General features: G+C 41.5%; 1 protein-coding gene across 1 annotated transcript; it reads left to right on the top strand.

Moving 5' to 3' along the window:
• Window positions 1-4,860: 4,860 nt before the first annotated feature.
• Window positions 4,861-20,576, top strand: PENK (proenkephalin). The gene is made up of 4 exons (XM_048508465.1): window positions 4,861-4,993; window positions 5,094-5,207; window positions 6,683-6,820; window positions 19,610-20,576. The coding sequence occupies exons 3-4, from the start codon at window positions 6,686-6,688 to the stop codon at window positions 20,276-20,278; spliced, it is 804 nt and encodes a 267-aa protein (XP_048364422.1). The 5' UTR covers window positions 4,861-4,993; window positions 5,094-5,207; window positions 6,683-6,685; the 3' UTR covers window positions 20,279-20,576.
• Window positions 20,577-26,949: the final 6,373 nt, after the last annotated feature.

Here is a 26,949-nt window from a genome sequence, read left to right as displayed (position 1 = left end):
ACAAGTAGCTGGCAATGTTGGAGACAAGCTGTTCAGAGAAAAAGTTATTGGGAGAAAAACATGCAGTCATACTGATAGCATAGTATTTTTCATCAATGAACCACAAGTCTGGCTATTTCCTTTGTCTATGCCAACTATATACTGATACTGATGCCAATTATATACTGATAAATACTGTTTATAGCCAGTCAGACCATTGGCCTCTTTGCCCCAGAGTGGTAAAAATATTGGTCTATCTACCCACTATCCAATAATAATTGCCAATGGCTCTGGCAGAATTCTTTAGCAGTCCTTTTTCCTGAAATACTCTTAAATGATGTTAGAGCAAAGAGGCCCAGTGTGGTAGACTGACTATGTTGTCGAATTAGAACTTGGGGACACTCCAATTCAATTCATTGTTTAATCATGAAGTTGGATCAGTAACTCCTCCACCTTAGTGTAACCTACCACATAGAATCACTGTGAGAATGAAAATGGGGACGAGGAGAGCTATATGTGCTGTTCTGAGTTCCGTTGAGGAAATGTGGGATGAAAATATAACACAAAGATGTTCTCCATGCAAAACATACACTCTACCACTGATTGTGGCTGCTTCAACATACACGTGCAACCATCACTTGCACACGTACGCCTTCCAGGTGTTATCAAACATTAAAAATTATGCAAGCATGTGCCTTTATTCTTCTATTATCCACATTTAATAAACTCTCAAAATCTTTGCTCACAAGGAAACATTACCAAAGTTTCCTATTAGGAAATGAGCTCCCTCTAGTGAACATGACTTGCTGAGACTAAAACAGACAGGATCAAGAGCGAAGTACAAGCTCACAGGAAGCCCAAGTCAGCCTCTACAAAAAGCTACAGGACTTTCCTTTGCCCTGTGTTCTGAAACAACAATTAGCTACAATGCTGTTTGTTTTCCTTGTGTGTTTCCAATCACAGCTGGCTACATCTTTGACTTTCTTTTTTCCCCCTTCTCATGTTTGGAAGAGACTCAGCAGCACGTTATGACTCACAGTGTTTACCTGGATTCTAAAAATCATCAGAAGCTGTTGGTCTTTGGGGGACCGTATTCAGACAGGGACTGCCAATGGGAACACAAATAGGGCTCATCATCCCTATTCAAGGAAATTGGGACATCTTAAATCCCCATGTCAATTGAACACGAAAGAGCAAAATACAGCCTGTGAAGGAGAGATGAGGGGCCCCAGGTCTGTTCTTTTATCCATTTAAATTGCAAAGAACCATACATTTTAAGAATGCTTTTTCATGACTAATTTCTGACTTTTATATACCTAGTAAGAACTATAGTGACATTATGAAACACAGAACCTAAGTAAAGAGGTCTGAGCTTTTAACTTAAATACATGTTCATATCATTATTTATAACAATCTACACTCAGTGTATACAACCAGAGAATGTGATGGAGATAAGCTACTTTTGAAGGACTTTTTAGTTTAGAAAAGAGATTACTAAGACCCATTATACATGGATTGCTTACCTCAGAAGTCTTCACTGCACAGTGGGCTTGTAGTGGGGCCTCATCATGTTTTTCTGTTTACACACAAGGAGACAGCCCACAGCCTGCAGTGCAGTTTGTCTGTTGAATTATTCCGGGTCCTCTGCTTCTCCTGGTTCTCTTAACTCCACTCATCAACTTAGCCTTAGAGGCACAGATCTCATCATACTGGGTAGTCTCTCTCCTTCCTTTTCCGTCCACACACACATACACACACTCTATCTCTCTTTTCCTGCTGCTGCAAGAGAGAGGAGAAAGGCTTGTTTTAAAATAGAGTCTTATTTGAAATAAAGTTTTTAAAAATGGGAAGCAGAGTGGGGGAGGTGGGGTGGAACCAAAAAGAGACTCTGCTTGTACTGTTCCTTGCAAAAGTCAACTCTCTGTTATTATTGATAAATCAATATGAGCATTTAGAGAAGCAGGAAGGAGATGGCAATATCATGTGAGGGGGGCAAGAGGGAAGGCGTGCAAAGCAGTGTTTTTGAGCAGACTTTTTTGGGGGCAGCCTTTTGGGGGGCAGCCTGCTGTCAATCCTCCTGTATTGCAGGAGTGGATTCAGCAGATCGTTGATGGCTGGGACCCCACTCTTTGGGAACTGCAAAAATCCAAAGACACTCCCAAAAAAATGGCAGTTAAACATTGCTGTCCCATCACCCTAGCAATGGGAGATATGGTCTACCTATCCACCAAGAATCTTAGAGATATTCATAAGTACAAAAAAGTTGGACATAAATATATTGGTCTTTTCCAAGTCATTCACAAAATCAATGAAGTGACTCTACAGCTGGACTTCCCTAAGGCTTTGCATAAAATACACCCTGTTTTTCATTGCAGCCTCCTCAAGAAAGCCACTTCCCCCACTATCTAGCACCCCTCTCCATTTCATCCTCCTCCAGTTCTGATTGATGGTGCCAAACACTACGAAATCCAGGATGTGCTGGACTCTCACATCAATCACAACCACTTGCAATATTTGGTTTTATGGAAAGGTTACTCACCTGGGCAGAATGAGTGGGTGAATGTAGATTGCATTCAAGCACCCCGACTTATTAAAGCATTCCACCGTGCCTGTCCAAGCAAACCGGTGAAGGGATCTTAAGCGGGGGCAGAAATGTCAGGATGATATTGTTGGGAGGGGGAAATGTCTGGGAGTGCTTTCGGGTTTTGCAGGTGCATTGCTATCTACTGGCCCTGGCCTTGGAGTTCTGCAGCTGGGAAGGGCCTCCAGACTGGACACTTCTTACTCCTTCTGTTCTCATGTGAGGGTGGGGATTAGGCTATCTATATTATCAACTGCTTGGCGCCTTTTTCGCCAGAACTGTCTTCTTCTGTTCCTTACATGTCTTCAATAAAATCCTTGAAAACTCACAAGCTCACTTATTGTCTGATTGGGTAACTGACAGCAGAGGGGTAGCCATAGGCAGAAAGAAGATGACCAGGATAAAGCTGTGCTCACTGGCAAATCTCCCTGCTCTGGCAGCAAAGCAACTTAAAAGTCATGCTAGAAGTGGTGTGAATAATCAGTCTGAGAGGGGACATGACAAAGGTTTATAAAATCATGCACTAGATACACAGAATGGATGTAGAGAACTCTTTCTCCCTCTCCCAAAATGCTGAAACCCATGAGCATCCAATTAAGTTGATAGGTAGAAGAGTTAGGATGGACAAAAGGAAATACTGCTTTACATGAGTGATTAAAATGTGGAATTCACTGCCAGAGGACATAGTGATGATCACTGACCTTGGCCTCTGTGCCTTGGTGCTGGCCCTCCAGCGTAAGTGGCTGACCACTGTGAGAGAGGATAGTGGACTAGATAACCACTGATCTGATCCAGCAGGGCTCTTTTGTATGTTCTTATGAATACTATCCACATGTAGTTTGAAAGAGAAAGGATGGGGAGAATGATCAGCTCAACTCCTGTCTCTGGTTGTAGAATTAAGTGTTTGTGGAATGAAGTGTTAAAAGCATTCTTGAGTTTCTTTCTGAGCAATGGCTCCGTCTCCTTCCATTTGATTTATAATGATCTGAGATCCAGTATAAAATGTCCCCAGACACAAGCATATTTTGCTCAAATTGAGAAGGAAACAAAGATACATTAGACCACATGAAAGCATATTAGACACCTGAAATCCCATAATCTATACGATAGTTAGCTGTAGGCTTATTCAGATGAAAGTTCCCACTATAACTAGTTTAAAACTATAGTATTAAACCAGAACAAGTGCTGTTTTATTAACACATACATACGTATGCACTGAATGCTACAAGTTTTCCTGCCACCTTTATTCTTGGGATTAATCGCTGGTTTGGAATCTGCATATACTATAAGATGTGAGTGTTGGATATGTTAAATAAAATCCTCAGGCTGAAAGTATATCTTTCTTTTGCTAATATTTGTCTCTCATTTCTTTCTTTTTGTGAGAAGGTGATGCCTGCATAGGTAGTGGCAGCAGACATCATGCAACTTTGAGACCTGGCTAGACAGAATGAATATCAAGGGTTGGTTTAATTTCCTCTCCTTTACCCTCAGATAACTCTGATCCTGGATCTCTATTACACCAGGAACTGCTGAACAGCTGGCCAGTTCAAGGTATTTTCCCCCTCCAAGAGCCCACCTTCCCTGCTATCCTGGTAGCAGGCCACACCTGCAAGGTCTAAGACAGACTCTAGACTCTGCAGTCTGCCTTGGATCAGGTTTTCATTTCTCTAGGTGGGGATGGGGTGTGCCTCCTCCCATGTTCCCCCAGAAATATGTTTCAGAGGACGCACCTTTTGACCAAGCAGCAGCAGCATGGGTCTGGGAAGCATCAACAGATGCGAAGCCATGACCATCTCCTCCTCATACACCACTCTGAAGGGAAAAACCAGTCCAGTTGGAGAAAGACCATGACTTGTTGAGGAACTGAGAACAAAGAGAATTTCCCTTTGCCTTCCTTAAGCAGCTCCTGCAATGTCAATTGGTGCTCAGCATTCCCCTGTGAGGGATTCAGGATCAGAACCTGTGAGTTCAAAAGAGGAAGCCCCAGATATTTCCCTCCCCAACGCAGAACTAATCCCCAACATCTCCTTTTCCCTGTGAAAGCTCGGAGGGACGCCGTCAGCCCTCCTGGGATGACATTCATCCCTGACACGGGGATGCGTGGGGTGAGGAGAGAGCAGAGCTGCCCACACACTCCGGGAAAAAACAGCATCGTGAGCCCCCTCTTGGCCCCTGGTACACGCGCGCAAAGCCCCCACCCCACCCCCGTCGTTAATAGAAGCTCCTACTGGATGCCGTCGGTCCTGCGTCAGATGGAGCCTGGAAGCGATTGGGGAACGCTCCGCGTTTCTCTTTTTTGACTAGTTATAAAGTGGCGCTCTCCACTCCCTCGGTCCTGATCTTGGGTGAACAGCTGCCGAGCCCGCAAACGAGACCAGCCCTGGGAAGGGAAGAGAAGGGAAGGGAAGGCAGCAGCCACCTCGCGTGTCCCCTGTAAGATTTGCGGCTGCACATAACCCCCCCCCCCCCTGCGTCTCCTGGCTCCCCCACCCGTCCCGAGCGTTCACTGTTGAATGTTTCTTCCATTCTACAGCTCCTCAAGAGGCATCTCTTCAGTTCTCCAAATATCTAGGAACTGCTCCAAGCAAGAGACGTCCGAAGAGTCGCTTCTCCCTTCAGAAGAGCAAGTGTGCCAGGACAAATAACTGTAAGTAGGGTGTGTGTGTAGAGAGAGATACCAGACTGTAGGACTGGTAGAAAGGGGAGAGTCCTAAAAACTCTTTCCTGAGCACGGTCCGCTTCATCTGTGAGTTTCACTTTCTGTTACTAAATGGTCTACTGAGAATGGGCTTATATTTTGCTGGGGCTCCCATAATGTTATATTGGTGTAGTCTTAGTGATAAACTTGAGAGAACCCTGTTTAAGGCGCTCAGAGACGAATGGGGGCCATAGGATGCCGGAGACAAAACCCACTCCGGGCGCCCCCCCCCCCCATGCAGCACAGTGTGACCGTGGCGTGGTGCCCTGTGAACCGCGAAGCCCCGCCCCCCTTTCATTCCCGCCCCCCCCTTTACCTGAGCCGGCGGGAGATTCTCTCCGCCAGGGCTGCTGGACAGGGAAGAGAAGCCCGGCAACACCGGCGGCGCGAGAGGGGCGGGAAGGGAAGCCGCCTGGCTTTTCCCGACCCTTGCACGCTGGGCACGAGTTCTCGCACCGCTGGGGCAGGGGCGGCAAGAGAAGTTGGCAGGCTCCTCATTCCTGGACCTGCGGCCTGAAAGGGGCGGGAAGGGAAGCTGGTTTCCCTCCCCGCCCCGCCCCGTCCCGTCCCTTGCACCCGCGGCGCCAGTTCTCACACCGCCGGTGCAGGGACGGCAAGACCCTGCACTGGCAGCTGGGAAGCGGGTGGAGGGGCGCCTTCGTGGCTTCCCTTCCCTTTCACCACTGGCCATCATCCGACACCTTCCTTCTTCTCTGGAATAAGCTCCTTTGTTTTCCTTGCGTGTGTTGATATTTAGCCTTTGCAGATAAGAAGCAACAGTATTCATTACGCTCGCAACAAACAGTGGAGGGAAATTTCAAAAGATACCTTCACTTGGAACCTCTTAGCCAAATTTGACAGCATTTTTGTACTTTAACTATGTAGTGGGGAAAATTTTCATTCCAGCCATGCTAATTGGTAAAATATTGATAAGCTGTCTCAGTAACATTAGGAATTATAAATACTGAATAAAGAAATGCTGGTTGTTCCAAGGTAATTTATTTTAAGTGAAAAATGAAAGGAGATATATTTTACTCCATCCACTTTTGTCTTCCTTCAGTGTTAACATTCCACAATCTTGTATCTTCCTTTGAATCAGCCAGCACAGGATTGTGGTCTCCTGCACTGTAAACTGAGAAAGAGATTGATTATAAGGACATTTCATGACTTAACCCGTTTTATTTAATACGCTACATATATTTAAACCTTGACTGATGTTTGTGGAATTGGAACCAGTGCTTGCAAGGGAATATGTTCAGGTTAATTGCTGTAGAGATTAATTAGGCTGAACTCAGCATTGAATTCCTTTTAACTGTGAATGTATTCAGTGCTAAGAAAACAATGTATTTGGGAGGGTAGAAACACAGTCAACAGGAAGCCAGGTGATAGTTGCTGGGCTAAACTCTTACTTCTTCTTTTTGCAGACCATGACATTGCTCCTGAGATTTTATTTCTTGCTCTTGGCTTTTAGTACATGCCTCCTCCTTACAGTACAGGCAGATTGCAGCAAAGACTGTGCATTCTGTATCCAACTGGCATCCTATGGCAACATCAAACCTCTGGTAAGCAGAAGTAACTATCTTATATTTATATATATCTAATATACTTATCAACTATAGTAACTAACTATAACTATTTTATACATTTTTCATGTATAAAAGCCCCCTTATTGTTACGCATTTAAGAAATCCAGTGGACAAACCACACTTCTAAAACAACAGAAAGCTATTCAGCCCATGGGAAACCACATAAACATAGCAATACTTAGCCTCATACAGGTCACTAACACAGATTAGTGACTGCTAATTCACTTTAATCATCCATTTATAATAATAGCCAGGTTCAATAAAGAATAATCAATTGTATTTTCTGAATTCAGTTATGTATGCTTTGGTGATTCTGAACTATGTTATCAAATACAGCATCTGGTTGAGATATTCTGAATTTTCAGTATGGAAATATGTTTATGTATATATCCTCAGAAGCCGGCATACTGCTAGAAGAATGTATGAGAGCTGATCTTAGCATTATGGTGTATCAGATATTCAGATTACCTCTCTAGCTTCTGTGACAGATGCATAACAAATGCATCCCACTACCTAAAAGCATGGGAGGGAAGGTGGCATAGTATAGCCCAATCTTGTCAGATCTCAGAAGCTAAGCAGTGCTGGTGCTTGGAATGGAGATCACAAAGAAAGAGCAGGGCACTATTCAGACCCTTGAAATTAGAAGGGAAACATGAGTCAGAAGGATTCATCTATTAATGGTCTTATGTATGGTCTTATGTATCACTGTGTAGTTCCCAGTAGGGTAATAGGCTAGAATTTTGCTCTGCTATGCCAATCTTTGCAGTCATGGTTTCTTTTTTAAATTGCCAGAATTGGGGGTGGGGGTAGAGAGGAGGGGGGACTGGGCAATTAGTTCCACCTGTCCACTTCTTTTGCTTTTCATGAAATGTGATCAGTGGCTTTTGACATTAAGATGAGTTTCAAAAGCAGATTACGATATGCTAGTGGGGAGATACTATTCAAAGGAATAAAAAACCTCAAAACAAAAAAATCCTAAAAAGAAAACTGTTGAGGGTTTTTTGTGAGGTTATTCTGCCTCTGCACACAGTTCCTTTTGCAAGGAGTACAAGAGAACCTTAGACATGTTATTTATTTATTTATTTATTCATTCATTCATTCAGTTTTCATGCTACTCTCCCTGTCATGACAGTCAATGTCAGTTTAATTTTAAAATTCCAGGGATTGTGCTCAAAACTCCCTGTACCAATTGTTTAATGAAGACTATGGTGATATAAGACTGTATTTGTGAAGGTAGAAATACAAATATGATTTTAAGAACCCAGAGGGGAAAAAAATTGCTCTGTAGATGATCCTTCAGTCTATATAAGACAAAGACACAAAAAAAAGTATTCCTGTTCTTCTTGGTTGACGAGCACTGCTGTGATTTCAAGAGGCTGTGCTCATTTTTCCTCCTTTTTATTGTCATATTCACTGATCATATTTCAGGAAAATAACTCAGCCCAATTATGTAACCATAGCTAATGGGGGATAACATCACAATTAGAGTAAATGGGAGATACAAAATAAATGAAATGCCCCTTTCTGGTTGTGCTTGATGAAAAATCTTTGAAGATTAAAAATGCTTTGTCGAAGGTTTTCACGGCCAGATTCAACTGGTTTGGGTGGGTTTTCCAGGCTGTGTGGCCATGGTCTGGCATCTTCTGGGCTATGTGGTCATGATCTGGCATCTGTGGCTGGCATCTTCAGAGATGTATCACAAAGAAAAGAACAGACTTTTCTCTGTGATACACCTCTGAAGATGCAAGCCACAGATGCAGGTGAAACGTTAGAAACAAGATCTACCAGTTCACGGCCACACAGCCTGGAAAACCCACCAAAACCAATTAAAAATGCTGTTCTTCAGGGTGGTAATCCTTCCTGAAATCATTGCGTAAGTTAGAGCGTGATGCAGAGTTACTCCAGTATAATTGATTCCACTGTTAATCCAACAGCCAGGTGTAGAATTAAAAATATAATTAAATGAGCTACCTGTATACAAGAGATGTAGCTGAATGTAAAAGAATGATACCAAAAGGTATGGTCAAATCATTTTAGGTCCCACCAGCAGCTGTAAATTTATCTATAGAATTAAGTGAGAACTAAATAGTCCATGTTGCAATTCTTCCATTTTGAGCCACTAACAGACCGTATGTTTTACCATACAATAACAGCTGTATTGTCATTAGGACAGACATTTCATAAAGAAATGGAATTGATTCAGAAGCATTTCTTTATAGCACATTACATCAAAATAATTCAGATATTAAAACATGAATTTACAGAATCAAACCATTAGTCCATCCAGCTCAGTAATTTCTTCTCTGACTGGCAGTTCTCCAGAGTCTCAGGCAGAGAAAGTCTTTTGCCACCTGCTTTTTGAGATCCTTGGACTAGATGCGTGCAGAATTCAACAAGACCTTCTGTATATAACACATGTGCTCTATCGCTGAGCCATAGTTTCTACCAAAATACCACTGTTAAACAAAGGACGTATTACCTCAAAGATTAATTATCTCATTGAAATCGAAGAGAACAATGTTCTTGGGAATGCAGTTATTTATTTTATGTCCCAATGGCTCTGAAAACATAATATCTTACATTTTTATCAGTGAATTCCCTTTCTTTCTTGAGAGTATTACAGAAAAAAAAGCAAGTCAGGCAAGATAATCGTACAGAACACATTAGCGATTAAGAGACATGGGGAGTGCTTGGAAATGCATTGCTTTCAAACTGGTTGCATATGTTTCAGCATGTTCATTCAGATTTAAATCTGTGGACATGATATATAGAGACTGATGGCATCAATAGCAGCTATATATAGATTACTGCCACTGTTATAACACAAGCTTTATTCATGATATTCAAGCATGCAAGATTTTTTTTCTAGTCATGGCAGAGATGGGGTTATTCTTTATGCTAATTTTGACAGCCCATTTATTTATTTATTTGTCCTGCCTCCTACTAGTATTTCTAGATGAGTTGCACATGTTAAATCAATAAAAACCACAATAAAAACATGGAAAATATAACAATTAAAGCAACAATAAAAATAACATTAAAATAACCTCAAAAACTTAAATTGATCAAGTAAAACTGGACAAGATGGTGGCCATTAGGTCCTGAGCTGGAGCATCAGAGGCATCCTAAAAATGGAGATTGAAATCCCCCAGAACCACTGTCTTGGGAGCCTCCAACACCACCTCCAAGATTGCGTCCACCAGTAGGGAGGCAGCTGGACAGCAAGGTGAGCAGTATACCAGCATCAGTCTCAACTTGTCTTACTGGCCAAGCACCAAGAACAAATTCTCTATACCAGTTGCAAGATGGGAGGTCATTTGGTGAGAGTGATGGAATAACTATGGACCACAACCACTCCCCCACCCTGCCTCGCCAGCTGAGGCTGGTGCTGAACATAGTAGTCCAGGGGGCAGAGCTGGGTAAGTGCCAACCCCCCGAGTTTGCACACCAGGCAGTCCCCTCATGCGGGACTAAATGAAAAGGGCAATCATGTTCCTCATCAACCTCCTCTACAGCAGATTGAACATTCCCAACATTCTACACCCACTCCATTCTGTCTACATCCTTTCTGAAGAGAGGCTTCCAAAACTGCATGTAGTACTCCAGGTGTGCCCTCCTGACCAATGCAGTGTACAGCAGGACTATGACATCCTGTAATTTGAGTGTTACACCCCAACAACATTAGCCATTTTTGTCACTGACTACTGATGTTCATCTTAGAGTCCACTCATATCCCAAGATCTCATTCACACACACAGTACCCAGAAGTGTATCCCCCATCAAGTATGCATGCACCTCATTACTGTTACTCAGATGTAGAATTCTGCATGTGTCCTTGTGGAATTGCATCTTCTTCATATCTGCCTGCTTTCCCAGTATGTTCAGATCTTGTTGAATTCTATCTCTATCTTCCAGGGTGTTCACTATTTCTCTCACTTTGGCATCATATGAAGATTTAATGAGAGGTCCCTTCACCCACCCACCCTCAAAAATAATTTATAAAAAATTTGATTGGAAGGAGGGACCAGAATTGATCCCTGTGACACCCCACAGGACACTTCTCGCCAATCAGATGAAATGCCATTGACAACTACTCTTTAAGTGCAGTTCTCCAACCAGTTCTCTATCCACCTAACTATCCTGGAATCTCTAGTGTACAGTGTTCCAGCTTACCCATCAAAACATAATTGGAGAGCATGTCAAAAGTGGCATTCTTGTGATCCAGTAAGTTTGTCACTTGATCAAAGAATAGGTTGGTCTGGCAGCTGCCACTCAAAAACAACAGCCAATCAGAACATGGGACATCGGGCATAAGAGGCTTTCAGCTTGTAGCTGCCAAAACAACAGTGTCATGAGAACATGGGACATCATTGAGCATAAGAGGCGCAAAGCACGTACCACTCAGTAGCAATGAAATCAGAATACAGGACAGTTGCAATGTGAATACAGAAGTCCCAGGCTCATGCAAAAGAAACTGGAGTACTTCATCCCGGTTTTAACTAGATTCCTTCATGAAAATGGACAGCCATGCAAAGGAGAAACCAGGATAAAATCAACCCGATATGTATGATCCTGGTTCTACCCTGGTATAATTGCTGTGTGCAGAAAATGCCGTAGAATGAGTCCTTTAAAATGTGCTCCAATATCTTCCCTGGGATCAAAGTCAGATTGACAGCCTGTATTTTCCAGGGTTATCCCACCTCCCTTTTTATAAGATTGGGATAATAGTCTTGTAGTATATGTTCCATCCTCTAAGAGATCTGGGGGATGATGGACAAGGGCTCTGCAAGCTCTCTAGAAAGTTATTTGTGCATTCCTGGGTGCATACCACACAGCCTAAAGGAATTTGCACATTTCTAGTGCAGCCATGTACCTTTCAACAACTCCCTGTCTGGGTCAACCAACCCAATGCCTTGCCTACTATTATCTCTAGAGGGGCCTATTTTTAGGGAGAAAAAAATGGGCACTGAGCCTTTCTGATTCCATTCTTTGATGGATTCCTCACAGGCAGGGGCAGCAGTGTTCCACCAGCATATATGATGCTGGTGGAGCCCCAGAGCCGTTTGCACGCTGAGGTGTGAGTGGCCCCAGAGTGACCCCTGCCCATGGAGGTTCCACCACATGGAGGCATCTCTATTTCCTTTCCCCACACTCACCTTCTCTCCTTGTCGAGCTCTGCAGGGATGGGGAACCATGTCCACAGTGTCCTCTGACCCCCATAGGTTGAAGGACAGTGTGGGCATGCCTGCCAATCCCTGTGGAGCTTGGCAAGAAGAGAAGGCAAGTGTGGGGGGAAATGGAGGCGCCAAAAAGCAGTGCCTCCAAGCTGGTGCTACTTGCATGGCACCGGCAGAGAATCGGTGTTTACCAAATGCCTCTCCAGGAAAAGCACAGCACTGCCTTGATTCAGAAGTGGCAGCCGTGCAAACAACGCTCCTGGAATGATGTTTTTCAGCCATGCGGAATCTGCCTTTCCCCTGTCAAAGTTTCTCCATTTTTACCCAACAGTAAGCCTATTGCCTCTTTTGCCTTACAATTGCTTCTACCATATTTGAAGAAGCTTTTCTTGTTGTAATGAGTCTCCTTGGCCAACCTCAGCTCACGCTGAGCTTTGGCCTCTCTGATGGCTGACCTTCAGTGTCTAGCAACCCTCCAATAATCCTCTTTAGAGGTATGTCCTTGCCTCCACATCTTGAATATTTCTTTTTCTTTCTTAGCTTGTCATGGAATTCCCTGTACATCCACATTGGCTTCCTTGATCCTTACCCACATATCCACTGGGCTGTCACCTGCTTCCTCCAGTATTTCCTAACAAGCAAATTCTTGGGGTTTTTTAAACAACTCTTCTCAATCCACTACTACATTCCAGTCAGGCAAATTATCCCACCAAGCCTCTGTCATGCCTATCAACTGGTTTTTCTCTCTCTGCATTAAAATCTCTTCTTTCTCATTGCCCACATTTTGGCTATCGTTACTTAGCCGCCTTAAGCCCCTGAGCTTTGGCTCCTTTCACCTGGCCTTCCCAGGGGGACTCTGCTGTTTACTTTTTTTCACTAAAATCCCCATGTTGGTTGTCTCCTTCCCCTCATTAAACCCCTCTTGACAAATATCACCTGGTTTATGCCAAACACGTTCTTCCCTGTCCTTGATAGGTAACGTCTATTGTTCATAGTTCATAGCTTATTTGAGTTTAACAGCCCACAGTTCATGCACCCATTTTTTACAAAAAAAATTACAATGAACTGCAAAACAAAATTTTGCTACTCTATTACACAGTTTTGATTTCAACCATTTAAAAACAAACTTAATTTTTGCAGTATCTAGCAACTTTTTTGCGGTATTTAGAAATTTAACTATCCATTTTGTCAGAAACTTTTTTGTTTCTGCTTCATATTTCGAACAACCAAAAAACACATGTACAGGTGAACCAAGTACATTCATTTGACAGTCACAGAATCTTTGATTTGAAGGAGTTTGTAAATAGCGGCACTTCCTCTGGGCTGTTGTGAGTGCATTGCAATGTGCAGAGCCCTTAGGGGATGGGGCGGTCTACAAATATAATAAATAAATAAATAAAATAAATATATGCTCATCTCAATTTAGGGACTGTTAATATATACAAATATAAAGAAGCCTTAACAGTAGGTTTAATACCCAAATTTAATGGAGAGCACTTCCTCATGGCATCTTTTTAAAAATATCTTTGCAGTCATATTTAATTAATTTCTGAATGCATAACATAAGTCTTTGCTTAGTTAAACCACCAAATGAACAGTATCCTGTTTCATTTTTCCTTCAACCACTCTATGCCACCTTAACCAGCTACCCGCCCGTATTGCTAATGTAAAAACAGGAGCATTCTTTTCACTAGATAGGCAATAGTTATAACTGTTTTCCATAGCAATGTTGAAATTTTTGGAAGTCATATTACATCAGAAGCAATACATAACAGAAGGGCCAGTAATTTATGAAGAAAGGTTAATTGTAATTTTTCAAGTTGTTCTACTGGATCCTGAATTCTAATCTAGGAACTGTATAGAATATGTGGTAGCACTAAAGCATTATAAGCTTTCAAGCTGCTGAAATGTACTGAACAGAAACCATTTCTTAAAGCTAATTGTATTAAATTCACTTTGTGCTTAAGGTATGTGATATGTTTAGACAATTGCAGTTTAGATTGTAAAATTATTCCTAGGTATCTAAATCCATTTACTTGTAATTTAGGTGCATCAATTTTCCAAAGATTGGATTCAAACATTCAACCAGAGTCTCTGTAGACTACTGTAAAATTAGAAATAAAGTCCATTGTGTATTGGTAGACCATCTTCCAGAAAACCTAACCCACGGTACCAAAATTTAAATTGCTTCTGCTGGCACCACCAATATATTCAGTGGTTCACCGCTCTTATCTGCTCCTGTCTTATTCCTCTTCCTCTGACAGGAAGAATCAAAGAGAATATCACATGTGTCACCATTCCCTTCAGCTCCCTCCTGATAACTTCATAGTCAGACTTTATGCTTGTGATGGTGTTCACAGCCATGTTTGTTCCCATATGAACCATCACAAATAGGTAATAATCTATTTGATCAGTTTTGGCATCTGATTAGCAGGATCTTTAATCTTGGTCTCTAGCCAGCAACACACCTCATGGGCATGGGTATCAGGCCTGGAAACATGATGGTCCATATCCATTAGCAGGGAGCTGCTGATGACTAACATTTTCCTTTTCCTTCCAATTTTGATTATTTACTTCTCCATGCCATTCTGCTTTTCTTGTCCTTGTGGTTCTTGCTTGAAAGTGTTTCCACCTCTGACTCCACCACAAAGACCTTGAACTGATTATTGAGTTCCTATGGCACTGAGCACCTCTTGCTTGATGCCTTAAGGTTAATTATGTAGTGCTCAGAGGAAGCTTATTAGAGAAGTCAGCCACTTCATTTTCCTTTTGACCGATCTCCCTGCCCCTAATAATTGCGTCATGGCTTCTGTAAAGTCTGTAATTTCAATACAGAAATATTTCACCTTACTGAATACTTGTAAAGTGCTTGGCAAAATAAACCATAGAAAGGGAACAAATCTCCAGAGTTCATTTTTAATCATAGGTGTTTTTTTTAAGGATGCTAACAATGCATCCTTTATGCCCTGACACATTGGCGTTCTGCCTCAGGTAAAGAGCCGAGCGGGAGCAAGTTTTTGTATCTGTAATTAAGTAACCATGCTCATTAACATGGCTGGTATTTGGAAGATCACATAATTTATTAAGTTTATGGATAGCCTGTTAAGTATTTTGCTTAACGAAAGGTTAACGAAACCTTCGACAAAGTGAAACAATTGGAGTGAAATATACAGGCTGTTTTCTGAAGCATGAAACGAACTGAACTGCAAACTAACACATACTTATGTTTTTTTTTAATAAACACCAAATCTGGCTCATGAAAGTATTCTCAACAGTTGACTATAAATTTCAGCTTTATTCTCACTAAGATTTCAAAACCCAGTTACTCTTGCACAGTTTTGGTTGATATTGTTACAATCACTTTGAGATATTTGTGTGTTGAGTTCCTAGCCCAAGTTATTTAGGAAGGGGGAAAGCATGAGTCCAGTTGAAATACTGTCCAAACATCACCTGTAAAAAAGCAAAACAAAACAGGCATACCTCCCTCCCAAATCACCACGTTCTACTGTCTTTTTTTTATGCAGTCAATCTATATATATATATAAAGCTAACAGTGACTTTGTTAGTCATGCCCTAATGCCGAAACGGCTGGACAGATCGCCCCCAAATTTTCACATAACATCCCTCCCTGTTGCGGGCAGGTAATCGGACCTTCAAATTGCCAACGTCTTTTCCTGGCGCACCAGGCCATGAAGCTGGCTGTGTTTAACTGTCTCCCTTAGAATGTTTGTGCAGCCTGTCTGTCTGTGGCCTGAGAGGTTGGTATGAGGGCTTAGGATGTTCGCGTAGATGGCCAAAGATGAGCAGTGAAAACAGTAAATAGACGTCAGGTGGGGTTCCCTCCCTCACACGCAGGTAACTTTCACTCTCTGTGCCTCACCCACTGCTACCACACAACACACATACTCTCATACACATCCAGCTCATCCTCACACACCTCACTCTGCCCTCCCTCACATCCAACCACCACTTACCCACTTCCTCACCCATATTCACCACAGCTCTCTTTTACTAAAAGCGAGCTGGAGTTTGCCTTTTTCTTCTAAGAAAATCCACGAGGTGGGGGCGAACCAACACTACTGGCTCCGCTTCTTTTGCACATGGCCCTTTAAGAACCCAGGGAGCTGGCCTCATCTGAGCGCCTCACCACCCTGCCTCTGCTGCCTGACTGGGATAGCCTCCTTGCCCCAGTTCTGCCTTACCCAAGCCGGGACTGTGCGTGTCAACCAGCCTCATGGATTCACACTCTGGACAGTTCCGTTGTGGAATGGAAAGGGTTACCTTATACTAAAAAAACAAGACACCACCATATAACAATGTGAATTGAAAAGGGAAAGAAGGATTCCATTTGACCACCCCAAAAGGCTATGCTGCGGATCATTAAACCTGCATGGACATCTGTGTGGGTTGCGGACTGTGATGAGAAGGACAATTGCCACAGCAACACGTGGCCGGGCCCTGCTAGTATATTACCCTGTTTCCCCTAATATAAGACATCCCCGAAAAATAAGACATAGTAGAGGTTTTGCTGAAGTGCGAAATATAAGGCATCCCCCGAAAGTAAGACATAGCAAAGTTTTTGTTTGGAAGCATGCCCGACGAACAGAACACAGGAAAAATAAGACATCCCCTGAAAATAAGACATAGCACATCTTTGGGAGCAAAAATTAATATAAGACACTGTCTTATATTCGGGGAAACACGGTATATATTGTGAGTCCCCCATGATATAAATAGACAGTTATAGACTGCACATGAGTTTTGAATAAGTTTCCCATTACTGCATGTGCATAGCTATTCAACCCCATACTGATTCAGGTATCATTGACAACAGCAGTTCTTTATTCGCAATAGAGAGCCAGATATTCGCAATAGAGAGCCAGAATCTGGGAGTCTCATCTCTGTAGGTTTCACTTTGTCTCCATTTCCCCTAACCTGTAGTCAGCCAGAAGTATAAGCATCATTCTTTGTTTTTGCATCAATGTCAGGAATTGTGCACAAGCTCCAAGTACTAAATGTAGAACTTAAACTCTGGCAGTAAGGTAAAGCATTATTTTGCCTGTAGAATTCCTAATGCATTCGTTGTGTTGAATTGGAATAAGCATGTATTGGTAGGGAAGGCTGTTGTTGTTAGCACATAGGAAGCCATACTAAGTGATGCATCATGCTATATTCATATCACACAAATCTAACTTTTTAGAAATCATTAGCATTCAAACTACATTTTAAAGAATATTGGTAAAGTTTCTGAAATAATAAGCTATACCAAATGTAACGAGCCAAATTAGAAATTTGTTTATCCATTTATGTTGTTATCCACAAACAGATGAAGACATTTCTGTTCTGCTGGCATTTCCTCGCTGACCCTCCTTCCCATTTCTGTATTTTAATTTGTGTAGGTATATGTGTTTCACTGTTCTTTTTCTTGAGAACCCTAAGTTGTGTGGAAAGCCAACATAAAACATAAAAATGTTGTAAATGAACTGAAAGTTACAACTTCTGTACAAGTTGAGTTTTTTTTGAAAATCTCTGAAGGGAAATAAAATAAGGCTGGTTATATGCTGTTGTAACAAAACAGTCTGGGGAAACAGTAGCAGGCTCTTCGAATTTTCCTCTGGAGCTAAAGCACAATGCATTACTTAAGATGTTATACAACAGTAAATACATGACTGTTATTGTGTGAGTGTACATCCAGGTGGCAGAGGCTGACAGACAATCTCTGTTCTCCGATACATGGCTACATAGAACAATGGACCATAAACAGGAGTTTGCCTAGTTTTACTAATTTATATTCTACAGAAACATGTGAAATATAAAACTGGATGAATTTTAATCATATTTCAGTAGTGTGACATATTGCCGTGTTAACTCTGGCTTTGTTTCTTAGAATGTGTTTAATTAAAATAAACAAATGTGAACAAGCAGGAATCTGCAAATACTGGCAGGAAACATTTAATTCCCCCCTCCTCCCCTATTTCCTGAACACACCAAGACTTTCGCCTTTTCCTGCTTCATTCTGTCCTTCTAGGGTTGCCAGCCTGCAGGTGGAGGCTGGAGAGCTTCTGGAATCACAGCATATCTCCCATCTGCAGAGGTCAGTTCCCCTTAGTGTCACCAGTTCCAGGATGGGAAATTCCTGGAGATGTGGGGGTGGAGCCTTGGTAGGGTAAGGTTTGGGGATGGAAATGACCACAGCAGGAAATGACTGCTTTGTAAGCTGGAGTCTTTGGCATTATACCTTTTCTGAGGTCAATCCCCTCCTCAAATCCCACCCTCCTCAGGATCCACCTGCAAATCTCCAAAAATGCTTTAAATCAGAATTGAGTTAAACTCAATTGTACCTTCTTTCCACCAACCAGCCAACCTATAATCTACCCTCTGCCTTAAGTTTTCCCTCTCACACACAGCCCAGCAACCTTTACCAGGAAAACTGTGGCCCAGTTGTGTATTGTCAACCACTGGGCCAAGCCCACTTGAATGATAGGGAACACTAAAGAACTTGTGAGGTAACCCACCACTTTCCCCTGTACCTTATTCCTACACCATTTTCTTTTTCCTTTCCCCATATCCTCTCCCCTTTCCCTACCTCATTGTCTCTTTCTCAATCATTCACCAGTTTCCCTTTTATCTGATTCCCACCTTCAACTATATTTATTATTTATTTACTTCATTTATATCCCACCTTTCTCCACAATGCGGACCAAAGCAGTTTATATTATTTACCTCTCCACCTTTTTTAATTGTTACAACCTTTTGAGGTAGTTTAGAGTAAAAGTGTGACTGGCCCAAAATTGCCCAAACTCTAATCTGTCCCCCTAGAGAAAATGGCTAATTTCGAGGGTGGACTATATGACATTATATCTAATGGAGGTCCCTCCCCAACTTCACTATCCATATACACCTCTCAAAAAAATCCAGGCATTTCCCAACCTGTAGCTGGCAACCCCATCTCCAGGTCTGACCCCAATGATCTTTCCTCAGCCCTGAAAGGGGTCTTGCCATTTCCTGATTCCTTTTATTCAGAGAAATTCCAAGCTTTGAATGCTATTATTGCCTAGCAAAGGCAATTGAGGGAAACTGTCAAAGTTACAAGCATTCCTTTTATCAATTGGGGTGTTTTCAACCCCATTTTTTTGGATTTCACCTTTTTCTACAAACTTGGGGCTCTTTGGGGGTTTGTAGAAAGATCAGTCTTGACTGTTAATAATTCCAGTCATTGGACTTAGTATCCTCAGACTTGGCCAACTTCTTTCACTATTAATATATAAATAATATTTAGGGGAAAATGTGATTACTTTATTTGCATTGGTAGAGAATCTCCACAAATTTCACCAAAATGTATTAGATTTATATAGTGCATTACCAAAATACATTAGATACCAAACCAGATTAGATAAATTCTTTTCAATATGCTATATCAGAGAAGGCAACAGTCCTACAAAGTACATAACTATGACTAATACCTTTAATAGTTGGTTTATATTCTGAAATGTGGGAGTTTATATGTCCATACATTTTAGCAAAACAAAAATATATCTCAGTTTTAATGTATTTAAAGCATACTTTTAAACATCAAACTATTTTTCAGGTATGTACACTAGAATGTGAAGGAAAGTTGCCTTCTGCCAAAGCCTGGGAAACCTGCAAGGAACTCCTACAACTAACTAAACTGGATCAATCCCAGGAAGGCAATGGTGCCCTAGGAGACAACCCAGAAGAGCAGGATGAGAGTCATTTGCTAGCCAAAAAATATGGTGGGTTCATGAAAAGGTATGGTGGTTTTATGAAGAAGATGGATGAGCTCTATCATTTAGAACCAGAGGAGGAACCTAATGGAGGGGAAATTCTTACTAAGAGGTATGGAGGATTTATGAAGAAGGACACGGATGATGATGCTTTGGCTAATTCCTCAGATCTGCTGAAAGAGCTTCTTGGAACAGGGGAAAATGCTAACATTGGGCATTATCGGGACATGAACGATCATGATGGGGAAATCATCAAAAGATATGGTGGCTTCATGAGAAATGTAAGGCACAACCCAGAACAGGAAGATGATGCCAAAGAATTGCAAAAGAGGTATGGTGGCTTCATGAGAAGAGTGGGAAGGCCAGAGTGGTGGCAGGACTACCAGAAACGCTATGGTGGATTTCTTAAGCGCTTTGCCAATTCTGTTCTTCCTTCAGATGAAGATGGAGAAAGTTATTCCAAAGAAGTTCCAGAGATGGAAAAAAGATACGGTGGATTTATGAGATTTTAAAATCCTCCTTGTTGTCCTTTCAGTTGCAAATGAAAGACTGCCTCATTTATCATGATTTATTGTAATTTGTTGCTTGTATTGTACAGTTTTTTACTGTCCTAGTTAATAATGCAACCTGCTGTCTGTTATTTCAAGTTCTGTGTTACTTTTAAGTCAACAACTATCTTCTGTTATGGACTGTTTTGAATCACTGTTGTACTTTTCATGCTAAATCTACTTTTATTACCATATCCATTTCTTTAATACAACACAGTTGCTTAATTGTATTTACAATAAATTGTTCATCCTATCTGCATAATACAGAAGTATTTATTGTTTCTTGGCAATTACTGCTTTAAAACACAGACTAATTTGTTAAAACAGAATAAATTCTGTAATGAATTATAACAGCAGATTTGTGCATATCTTTAAATAACTTAAATTGGATTTTTAAGGAAAATCTTAAGGGAAAGTATGCATTCTATGGATTTATCATTCATATTTTATTGCACTGAAAGCTGATCAGCTTCGCTTAATGAAAATTTATGAGTACATATTTAAACATTTAACTGAAGCAATTCATACAACTGGTTGGTAAGCAAAGAATTTTCCAGCTTAATATTCCATATTCAAAACAAGCACTTGAAAACCTTTTATTTTCTAAATTCTAAGTTGCTATAAGAAGTCTCAGCAGTGGTTCTATCAGTTTGTACACAAGTAACACACTCAACTTGTGTTACTTGTACTTGAACGGATGCTCATAAATGGCTGTGATACAAAAAAGCCATTGGGATGCTGACCTCAAGCTATAGCTGCTTCAGTCTCCAACTGAATCAGCCCTTATTTATGAAACTGTAGAAAATCATAACAATTCAACAAGTTTCAAAAGCAATTCTAACCCAGAATGTCTTGCTTTGCTTGGAAGTGCAACACTGACTTCTAAAGACAAACTTCACTTTTCAAGAGTTATACTATTACCCCTTTATGCTGGAGCAAAGGTTTTTCTTTGCTTTTCTTGCATCCTCAAGAGCCAAACTCCAGATGAGTACAGCACCGCATGCAAGTTTCCAAATAAAGTGAAGCCTGCTCTGTTCTGCCATGTGGAAAATCTCTTGCATAAACAATCTCCTGGTCTAATCTGTATCTCAGTGGTAGTTTCAAGTGCCGTTCACACATATAAGTGAATGATTATTATTCACTCCTTTTTACTAAGTACAGATCTTGGGAATATCGTTCTGAAACCTGTTGCTGTGTGGCCTACAAAAGGTATAATCTCTCTCTATAGGCAACAAACATAGTTCTGTGCACTTCCCAGCAGTCCTTGCAATATGCAAACCATCACTTTGCTCACATCGCAGCTCTCATGATGGACATTTTTTCCTTGCATTTGTAAATAAAGGAGCACTTATGAAACTACTTTGTGGAGCACCCCTGTGCCAACCCATGGCCGGGGCCTTCAACCATTCCTCCTTCCCTTCATGGGTGGCCATGCGCCTGTAATTCAACCAGGTCTGAAGGTCCTGTAGTCGGGGCCTTTAGCTGTCCTTCCTCTTCACAGGTGGTCACCTGCCTGTCATTCAGTAGTGCAGAAGGTCTGGGCCTCCACTCACTGTGCCCTAGGGCTGTTCCCACAGGCTGGTGCAGAGAGGGGCCAGGTCCCCTCTCTCCTCCTCTCTCTCTTCCTCTCTGTTCACACTCTTCCATATTCATCTCTCTAGTGCACTCTCTCCCTTTTTCTTCCTCTCCATTTTCTCTATCCCTGGGTTTTGCTTCCTTTGTCCTTTTATTCCCCCTCTTGCCTCTCTCCACATGGTCAGAGCCTGTTGCCAGGCTCCTTTTGGCTCTCAGGTCATCTGTCAGGTCCTACTGACCCAAGAGTTCCTGACCCTTTAAGGGATGGTCATTGTCTAGGGTGTTGTCTAGTTCCACAGTGGCATCGAGCCTCATACTGGCCTGAACATCTGCAGAGGCCCATCCCGGCTCTCCCTTTGGACCTATTTCTCCCACCCTCCAACTGAGCCTCTCCCTGCTGCTCTGTGTTCTGCTGCTGGGGTAGCCAACAGCATCCTCTGAGGGGCAAGCAAAAGCCTCTGCTTATTCCATTTCCCCACCTTATCCCTTGCTGCTGCCTCCTTGGAGCTCCCATGGGTCACCTGTTGGGCAGTGAATCTGGGATGGGGTGGAAGGTCTGGGACAGCAGAAGGGGCCAGCTATAGGCAAGTAGAAGTCATAGAATAATTTCTATTCAACACAATTTCAATGAGAAGTGCAAATTTTACAATGGCTCTTACTGTGCAGTTTTCTTTCATTTGTGAGATCCAAATGCCATATATGTATGAGGTTTGGTGTGAACTTCAAGTATGTGTAAGCAACTGGGGCTTATGTTTTGTCCACCCCAGCAACTGGGGCTTATGTTTTGTCCACTTTCTGCTTATGTTTTGTCCACCCCAGTTTCTTACAGAGAAGAAACAAAAAGGAAAGTAGGCTGCACGGTTTATTCTCTAGCTCTGTTCAGAATTTCATGTTCAAAATCATTAGTTGTAAATCATTAACATGTAATTAGTTATTATACAGCTTTACCATGAAAGAGAGACTCACAGTTCCCTGGTCCTCAGTGTCTACCAATATATTACATGAGCTGTGATTTCAATTGTAGACCTTAAAATGCACAAAGAACATACTGCTACAGATTGTAAGGCACCTAATGATGCATTTGCACATAATATTATTTTAACATACTGTTCATGGAGACAAGTGTAACTGCCATTCCAGATGTACTGCTATACATCAGATAGAAGCAAGTGGGGAAGTTCTCTTTTATGCTGCCAGTTAGTTCTCTCGCTATGACTGTGAATTGAGGTTATTTGGCTACATGATGACTAACATGTCATGTAAGGTGGCTCAAAAGTTGTCCTTGATTCTGATCTCATAATATTCTAGGCAGGTATTCTAGGCAATATTCATGCCAGTTTATCTACGTTAATCTATCTAGCAATTTTGGGGTGGTTACAGAAGTAGTCCTCGATATTCACAATCCACTTGTTCTTCTGCTGACATGTAAGGCTCCAGCAGAAATATTAAGTTTTACATAATAGAAATGAGGAATGAGATTCCAGGGATGGGACTTTTCTGGATTTGGGCATGCTGCGGCAGCTTGTCTCACATCTGCAAATTGAACAGAAACAATGACAATCTCTGTATCGATCCCTTCTACACCAAACAGCAAAATGGGTGCTATATTTTAAAAGTAGCAGTTGTATCAAAAGCCCTGCACTACCTTAGTCCTCTTCATATGGTGTTATCATATAGCTTCAGAAATAATCAAGTGAAGAAAATATGATTCAGATCAATCCTTATATATTTGAAAATAAACAAAGGTTGTGGGAAATAAATTTAAAATTATCACGCATAAAAAGCAAATTTCAGTGTTTAACTGTAGGGTAACCTAGGAAACAACTGTCATATGTAAAAATACTACTTTTGTCAATTAAGAGAAAAGGCCCTCCCCCCCCAAAAAAAAACACTAGAAAGACACTTGAGTTTACTCGTTTACATTCTGATAGGTTTCTTCATCAATATTATTATTCCTCTGCTTATCTGGAAAAATTTAATCAGCAGAACTCTTTCAGTGATCATGACTTACATACCAAAATGGTCTGTTTGCATAAAAATGTTTTAGCCAGACAAAACCATCTCTAGATTTAACTCAAAATGCTGATGAGATTTCTCTACAGGTCTGCATTTTTCTTTTTTTCTTTTTTTTCTTTTTTTCTCATTAGGACATTATTTATTTTAATTGAAAGTTTCTTATAAGCCAATTAAGATATCACTGTTAGGATCTCTTAAAGATTTGTAAAACTAATTGACTGCCATCTGCTGCAGTATCCTTTTTTTTCTCCCACTGAGATAACTGAAAAGGCACTAGTGGAATTAAGTGGAATTAAAGTAGAATTAAAGAATTAACCACTTCCATGACTATTCCATGTCTTCAGAGCAATCAAATGGGACAAAGGCTTTCATGGCTAGAATCAGTCGGCTCTTGTGGGTTTTCTGGGCTATGTGGCCATGATCTGATGGTTTTAGCTCCTAACGTTTCGGCCACATCTGTGGTTATCATCTTCAGAGACATGTTAAGGTAAGATGTGTTTCTTTAATAGAATTCTATTCTGCCTAACATTTCAGCAACAGCAGCCTCTGTTGCTCCATATAGTTTTAACTGGAAATGTTTTTTGCATGCTCAGGAATGTATCTGTAACGTTATAGAAAGTGCAGCAGTATTTAAAGACTCATGAGACTCCCCTTTATCATCCATTATTTCATTATATAGCCCGAAAGAACACAGACTGAAGTGCAATTAAGGGCCTGTTAGATCCTACAAATGAAATATAAAGAAAATAAATATTTTAAAGAGTGATTTCAATACTTAACTGGACACATTGTCCAAGTACACTTTATTTTATTCAGTGTTACTGAGGTGGCTCCAGCCAAGGTGCTCAGCAATGCTTGAAGTCTTTCTCCATTGGCCTCACCTCAGACTAGCTCTAACAAAGCCTCACTTGCATTGCTGATCTGAAATCTTCCCCCATTCAGGATCTCCCTTGGCTTTTTATGTATATTGAAAAGAGAGGTGAATGCATGAAGTTAGTTGTCACTCCTTGTTGTGGCTTCAGACCAGGTACCCTTTACACTTGTGTTTAAGGGGTGCCTTCAACATCCCAGGCCACCTGCATTACATATACACACTTATTAGCTCCTAATGCTGAGCCAGTGCCTACGCCTATGCTGCTGTGACTTCCCAAAGTGAGAAATTCCTTCCGCTCCCTGATCCGACATCCTCCCTATGGTCCTTTAAGTTCCTTCAGCCAGTCCTTCCCTGGGTTCTTGGAAATGGGGCTTAATTGCTGCCCTTTGGTTCAGTTTCTCCTCTTCTAATGACTTCTTACCAGCCTCGAATTGGATCTGTCTGTGTCTCAGACTTCTCATAGCCTCCTGCCGTTTCAGCCTCCTCACTCTCTCTTTCTCTGCTGCTGCTCCCCCTCCTCTCTTCAACCACCTGACTTGAACTCTCACAGTCAGATGGCCAAGCCTTGTTCGACCCATGGAGTGGTGTGTCATTTCTGTTCATTTGCTAGTTATTTGCCTCTAGTTAGGACTGCTTACTGAAGACACTGGAATAATAAAACTAGAGCCTTGTACCTGGAATATTCTTCCTCTTTCTCAAGTTCCTGTTCATCTAACCTCATCTCCTGCCCGATCACAAATTTCTTTCTTCAGGCAGCTCTTCCTCAGCTTTTTCTTCCCCTTTCTGCTAAACCTTTATACTCCATCCAGTCTTTCTTAGCCAAGATGAGGGTGGTTTTTTATTCTCTTCTTCAACCAATTAAACTCCTCTATGACCGCATTATTAGATCATCCCATAGAAATATGACAGATTCACTGAAAACCAAAAAAAGAAAGATACTTCCTTGGTAGCACTAACTAGATATCAGCTGAACTACTTTGTAGTTTTGCCTCACAAAAGTTACGTCACATGTGCCTCATAACTTCATTATTTCTTAATAATAAACAGCTTTCATACATAAGTTCAGAAGTTCTGTTTTAATTCTCTCTCTCCTCTCTCTCTCTGTTTATGTGTTCTTAAAGTGGCCCTCTACACCCAACACGAATAAAACATTTGGAGGCTGAAATATAAAATGTTTCCTACAGGAATTCCACACAGCTTTTGGCTCAAAACGTTTGGAAAATGTTTTATTTTTTCTCAAAATATTTTATTTTGAAAATGCTAAATGAGTGATTTTTTTCCCTGAGACATTTTTAAAATGTTCCCTGCTCACTGTGCGCAGTACAGGAAATTTTTTATTTTTTCCTGCTCAATTTAGAAGTTTTCACTTTAGGTTTTGTTGCACCTGCCATTTTTTGCTTCTTGAGATCCTTCATGCTGACCACCATTTGCTGTGTTTCCCAACCACCATTTGACTGTGTGAAGTACATGAATAAAGTTAATTTTGGTCAATTCCCCACTGTCCAGGTTTCCAGCAGAACTCCCACTGCACCAGCGCTGAATATGCTTTCGTCCCGTTTCTGGCACTCCCCCCCCCCCCCCCCCCCGCACATGTTATTTTAGAACCTGGAAGAAAGTAGATCGTTTTTTTAAAAACCGCGTGGAGTGGTGGGGAAGTTGTGGGGGTGAATTTGAATTCATTTTTCCCGCTGCTGGTACTGACGTGGAGCCTCCGATCCAATGAGAATGCAGTAGGCTGTGCACAATGTGCCTTTTTTTTTATTTCACAGACCAAAGATCCATGTGGATACAAAGCAACATGGGGGCAGTTTTGACTGATTGACTGAGTAGAAGGCAATACAAAGCAGTGCTAAATGTTATATTCATGTGTATCCGATTACATGGAGGTGTGCGGAAACAGGGCTTTGCTTTAATCGCCCGTTTCTTCATCTCCGCGTAGAGTCGTTCTGCACATGCTCACACAGACATGGATCCGCAAGGTTAAAAATAAAAAAATACCCACCCCAACACGACGCAGCAGCCAATCAGGATAGCCCCTGAGCAGATCGCGTGTTCAATCCACTTCAGTGGGGAATCCTTTATTGCTGCTGCGTTTGTGGGAACAAGGATTGTTTGTGGGGCAGAAGCTGCAGTGGAGATGCTGAAACCATGCTCAAAAGGTCCCGGTTTT

The sequence above is a fragment of the Sphaerodactylus townsendi genome, linkage group LG09 (assembly GCF_021028975.2).
Source record: "Sphaerodactylus townsendi isolate TG3544 linkage group LG09, MPM_Stown_v2.3, whole genome shotgun sequence".
Classification (NCBI taxonomy): Eukaryota; Metazoa; Chordata; class Lepidosauria; order Squamata; family Sphaerodactylidae; genus Sphaerodactylus; species Sphaerodactylus townsendi.
The sequence above is the reverse complement of the archived record's forward strand: the minus strand, read 5'-3'. Positions and strand labels throughout refer to the sequence as shown.